At 37.3% G+C, this 5,650-nt stretch overlaps 1 protein-coding gene across 1 annotated transcript in view; it reads left to right on the top strand.

Annotated features, from left to right (window-relative positions):
* The window catches only part of ush2a (Usher syndrome 2A (autosomal recessive, mild)), a gene marked incomplete in the record, with an annotated part of 244,206 nt that overhangs the window by 30,047 nt on the left and 208,509 nt on the right, over window positions 1-5,650 (top strand). The window contains 3 exon segments of the mRNA XM_014017175.1: window positions 1,529-1,743; window positions 3,727-3,948; window positions 5,112-5,205. Of these exon segments, the coding sequence (XP_013872629.1) occupies window positions 1,529-1,743; window positions 3,727-3,948; window positions 5,112-5,205 (531 nt within the window).

The raw sequence follows: 5,650 nt of genomic DNA, 5'->3' as shown, positions 1-5,650 counted from the left end.
ATCCACATGACAGAGAGGGGAATGCAAACCTGCAACTGAAAATATGGATGGAGGACAACAGAGCTGCTTCATGGAAGAAGAACCTCAGCTTAGCCTGTTAGCCTTTGCGCTAGCGCTGACGCTATATTGCCTTATATGTGTTAGCTCGTTGCTAGCTCGACAAATAATCGTCACTGTGGTCCTCCATCCACATGACAGAGAGGGGAACACAAAAATGACTCAGTCTGCAACTGAAGGATGGAGGACCACAGTTTAGCTTGTTTGTCGCGCTAGCACCGAGCTAATACATATAAGGCAATATAGCGTCAGCGCTAGCGCAAAGGCTAACAGGCTAAGCTGAGGTTCTTCTTCCATGAAGCAGCTCTGTTGTCCTCCATCCATATTTTCAGTTCCAGGCTGAGTCATTTCTATCTTCTCCTCTCTGTCAACGCTCTGGTTTCATTTAAAAGAGTCGATCATCAGATATAGTCCAAGATTAACCTTCAGGGTGGATATAACTCGCTCACACCGAGGACCTATCCACGTCATCATTTATCCAGAATGCTTTGCGTGTAAATAAAATGGCTCCGTCCGTGCTAAAATAATTTTTAAAAATTTACTAAACTAAACATCCTACAGTATTTTTACAGTCTTTATTTTACAGTTAAAATATATGTTTATCAAATAAAGTCTAATGTTATAACTAATCGGGGATCCCTTTAAAGTGTTGAATTGATCAACAAATCAGTTCCCTTTGCACTTACAGCAACAAAAACAATCTTGTCCTAACCTGACAGCTGTTACGAACCCTGAGTGAAAGTCCTTGGATATGACCTTATATGACATTGTGTTTATAAATTTTTACAAGTTTGGACTTTTTTTATAGTCTCCCAAAATTTAGGTTATGCAGTCTGTTAAATGCATGTTTAGTATGCTTTTGTTAAAAAATTAGAATGGATAAACAGAAAATCCATAGAACCACCCCATGAAATAGTTTTGTCTTATTCTTCAGCATACCTTAAAAATGCCAAATATTTACACCTCTATATGCATCTCTTTAAATATGTTTATGCATTGAGTAGATCTTTTTAAGCACTTCAATACAACAGATATAAGGGGAGAGGAGGAGGAGGATAGTGAAAGAAACTGCTGGATTTGATTGCTGTCATGATTGGTGTTGAGTCTCTCATTTCTTTGCTTTCTGATGTCTGTACAATATGTGGGGGTAGGCAGGATTTTGGGAGCTGTCCTGTACGGTCACTCAACTCAAGTCCCCAGATAAAAGACACTTTCTGAAGTTTGAGGTATTTGTGTTTGTATGTGAGTAGGTTTGTGCAGTCTTGGTGGCTTAATGCACTCCCTGCTGCGTTTCCTGAAATCCCAGCCCACTGGAGAGTTAGATAGCACTTAAAGTACACACACACACACGCACGCACGCACCCACGTACGCACACACACAAAAGTTCATATGAACATAGGAAAATAGGTTCAATATCTTTCTATTTTTATTTATTTATTTTTCACTAACTTGTATGAATTCTTCCTTCAGGTATTCTATGTTATAGTTCAGTTCGCGGGTCTCTTGCCTGAGTCTGTTTTGATCCAAAGGAGGAAGCTAGTCTTCTCAGAGCCTGAAAGCACCATGAACATGGAACAGTTCTGGTTGGATTGGCAGTATATGGCCAGAAACTGCAGTGTGTTTGACATGCAGAACAATGGACCATTACCAAGACCAGACTCTGTGAACTGTCTGCAATTGCCCAGGTTGGTTTGACTCTATAGACATATTGTTTAATAAATAATTTCCAGATATGTAACACAAAGATAGTGATTTTAAAAATGGCTTGTTTTTTCATGACTTTTTTTTATGAGAGAAGTTTGTAGATTATTCCAATTCCACTTTCAACTTTCTGAACTATTTAAATATCTGTTATGCAAAACCAACCTTTTTGAGCATGGTATAATGTCATTGCCTCATCAAAAACACACCCACTGTTGCTTTGACTCAATCATGCATGTTTGAGAAATCTCTAAATCTCCTGTGGTAGCCATGTAGAGCTGCCTAAATGCATGCTGGTACAAATCACCGCCTATTTGTACATAGCTCCTCCCCGGAGCTAAGTCCCCAGCCAAGCTCCTGCCCCACAGAACACCCCTCCCCCGAAGCATTGTTGCGAAGAGGTGCTGAAGTGAGTATACAGCAAGGTTCTTAAAGTGCCTGTGACATGCCTATTCTTCAAATACAAAAAGTCAAAGAAAACATCTTTATTCTTAAGAAAATTGCCATAATACACACAATTTTACACATTTTATCTCATAACTGGCCTATTTTATTTTGGATTTGGCTCAGCCAAAGTGAAACAGGAAGTGACATCAAAGGGGAACTCTTCAATAAAATAAACTCCCTGGTCTTTGTTTATGAAAACAGTATTATTTAAACTTTAACTCTTCTTCATCTCTCTTTGATAGAAACTCAAAACAGTGTAAAGAAACATTAGATTCTTCTCCACGGTCTCTGTTGTTAGCTGTTGTAACAACGCTCTGTTTACATGCAGGCATTCCCCTTTGACATCACTTCCTGTTACTTCACACACAAATATCTCAACAACTGTTCATCTCAGCGACATGAAATTTGTTTTGCAATATGTTGCAAATGTTCGCTTCCCAAAAATGCATTCAAGTTTATTACAAAAAATGGATGTCACCGGCACTTTAAAGAGACAGAGACCGATAGAGGTTAGATAGACTATGATGAGAAGTCTAATTTTGCTTTGATGTAGCTTACAACTGAAGGTAACATAGTTACTTGATTGAGGTATAGAATTGAACGATGTGCCAGGAAAATACATAATACCCCAAAATATTTATAAAAAGCATTAAGATAAATTGAGTACGTTGGTGGTGGTGGCTTCCACGCGGAGGAAATACAGAAAACTGTTGGCAAAATAAAATAACTTTATTGGTGTATAAAAAGCTAATAACTACATAACATGCAAGCAATACAAGCAAGTCAGAAACAGTCAAATAAAATTATATTTAGATCTTTAATTAAAACACAAAGTGACACAAATATACATACATAGTCAGTGACGCCCTCATAGTAACGATGTTATTGAAACTAAACCCCTACAGCAGTACTTTGGCTCATGATTAACATCAGGCATGGATTTGGCACTAGGTGCAGAACTGGACTTGAAAAACACATTAAACCCACAATTTCACACACTAATTCTTGGCAGGGCTGCGTGCATCAAGTGCTCGGTTGGCACTAGCTAGAACAGGTATGAATAGATCACAGATTATGCAGTCATTGTTCATTTTTCACTTGACTGACAAATTATATCATATACAACCTTTCCTGGCACAGTTCATGTTAAGCCTGGCATAAGAACAAATTTACCTCACATTAATAACACAATAAAACACTTTAGGCTTGATGATTACATCAGTGTTTAAATTTGCTTAATGCAAGTATGTTTGGTGCTGTTGGCCTGTTTCAAAAATAGTTTTTTCTTATGTTTTAGTTTACATTATTAGTTCTCAGTAAAGCGGTGCTTGTTCTTGTTTTAAATGGACAATATTAAAAAGCATTTAAATGGAATAACTGAACTGATGGAAAGTGATATTGCTAATCTGTTTTGACTTAAAAAACAAAAGAATAGGAGCAGACACAACTGGAGGAAATCAGATGATCTTTTTCCTTTTATTTCATTTGATTAAATATTTTAATTTTTTTCTGTCTTTCAGCGATGAGCCGTTTTCAGAAGGCAACATCACCTTCAGTCTGCTGACCACACATCCTGTTCTGAGGCCGGGATTTAATGACTTCTACAAAACTCCAGCCTTGCAAGAGATGGTACAAGCTGCCCAAGTCCGAATACAAATGAGAGGACAGTACCACACAAACACAAACGGGGTTAATCAGCAACACCGATACTTTGCTGTAAAAGAGATCACCATCAGTGGCAGGTAAAAACTTTAATTCATCCAGTGATCTATTGTCTCTTTTTGAAAGCTGTTAGAGTCTGAGTTGCAGTTATTTTAAAGAACAGAAGCAAACATCTCAAACATTGATAAATGAGCTACTTGTGGTGTTGATGACTTCAAACTGACCGCACGTGTCCTGTCTTATTCTGGAAAAACAAATTCACATGCTATTATTGAGAAATTATCACCCATTATTACACTTTGTATTTTCTAACAGCCATCCTGTTGTCAGACTGTAAACGACCTGATTTGTTGAAAGAGACTTGAGTATCTTCATTACAGATTTGTGCAAATTGAGGGAACATAGTTCAGTAAAACAATTTCACACAGACTGCTGAGTTTCAGCAGAGCTTTCTGTGAGTAATTGTGAACACATCTTTTCATTAGACTGACACTGTGACTGACATAGTGACTGTCTTTTATGAGTGAGGTAATTATGGGATTATGCAGGAGGCAATCATCTCTTTCTCTCTTTCCCCCTCTTTCTAAGCTGTTAATTAGTAGCTTGTTATAGTGAAGTAGGAGAAACAGAAATTTAATGCTGCTGAAGCCTCATCTGTGCGATCTTCATCCATCCGTGTTCATTCTCCTTTATTCTTTCTCCATTTCCTGTCTTTTTTTTCATAAAGCATGTAAATACAAGGGGAAGAGGAAGAAATAACAAGATTCTTCTCTGTATTTTTTTGCCAGGAATAATTTTCTATGTATGTTCTTCACAAAATTACATTATAATATTACACAGATTTAAGTACATACATTAAAATGACTATCTGACTGGTGCTAAATTTTGGTTTTCAACTTATTTTTAATTTGTAACACAAGAAGAATATCTTGTGTCTGGAACTGCTTGTTGTTAGACTTATTTGTGCTCCTTGATGTTGAGGTGGTTACAGCTAAATTCTCTGCCTAATTCACTTAGTCCAACTTGGTTTTACAGCTACGTTGTTAACAGCAGCTCAGTAATAACTCAGTACATCAGTAAGGAATTTCAAACTTTGTGGGAGAGCTTTTTTCACGTTTGCTGTCCCTTTTGTTATTTGTTTATTTCTTAAATAACCGAAACACTTACAATATCAAGTCTTCTCATTGTGTTTCGTATGTCTCATGCTTGCTCCTTTCTTGTTTTTCTTTATGTACCTCAATAGATGTGAGTGTCACGGCCATGCAGACCACTGTGACACCAGTGTGACACCATACCGCTGTTTGTGTCTACCAGAGAGCCACACAGTTGGAAACAACGTGAGTAACAAAAGTCGTTCAAAATTAAATTTTACAAATATTTATAAATTGCCTCACAACCCCTGTCTCACCATTTTAAAGATGATAAATGATTACAGAAAAGTTCCACCTATTTCAGCTCTGAAGGATTACACTGGTTTGATTTCACATAAAAAATCTGTATAATTGTTAAAAATATATAAACATAGCGTCCTGATGCATCTCAGTAATCCAGGTAAAAAATCAAAGGAAAAAAATTGTATAGGTCTTCTGGACGGGTTCTTCTTTAATGAAACATTTCGTCTCTCTTCCAAGAGACTTCTTCAGTCTGAGAGTTTCAGGCAAAATTCAGGCTTTTGAGTCCTGCCTCCAGGTGACTGATACTCACATCACATGGCCCAGGAAGTCCAACATTTCACTGATCACATCAACTTTGTGGATGAATATATTAAGTTCACATGAGAGG

This window comes from Austrofundulus limnaeus, unplaced genomic scaffold (genome assembly GCF_001266775.1).
Source record: "Austrofundulus limnaeus strain Quisiro unplaced genomic scaffold, Austrofundulus_limnaeus-1.0 Scaffold163, whole genome shotgun sequence".
Lineage (NCBI taxonomy): Eukaryota > Metazoa > Chordata > Actinopteri > Cyprinodontiformes > Rivulidae > Austrofundulus > Austrofundulus limnaeus.
Note: the sequence above shows the minus strand (reverse complement) of the source record. Positions and strands in the feature narration are given on the sequence as shown.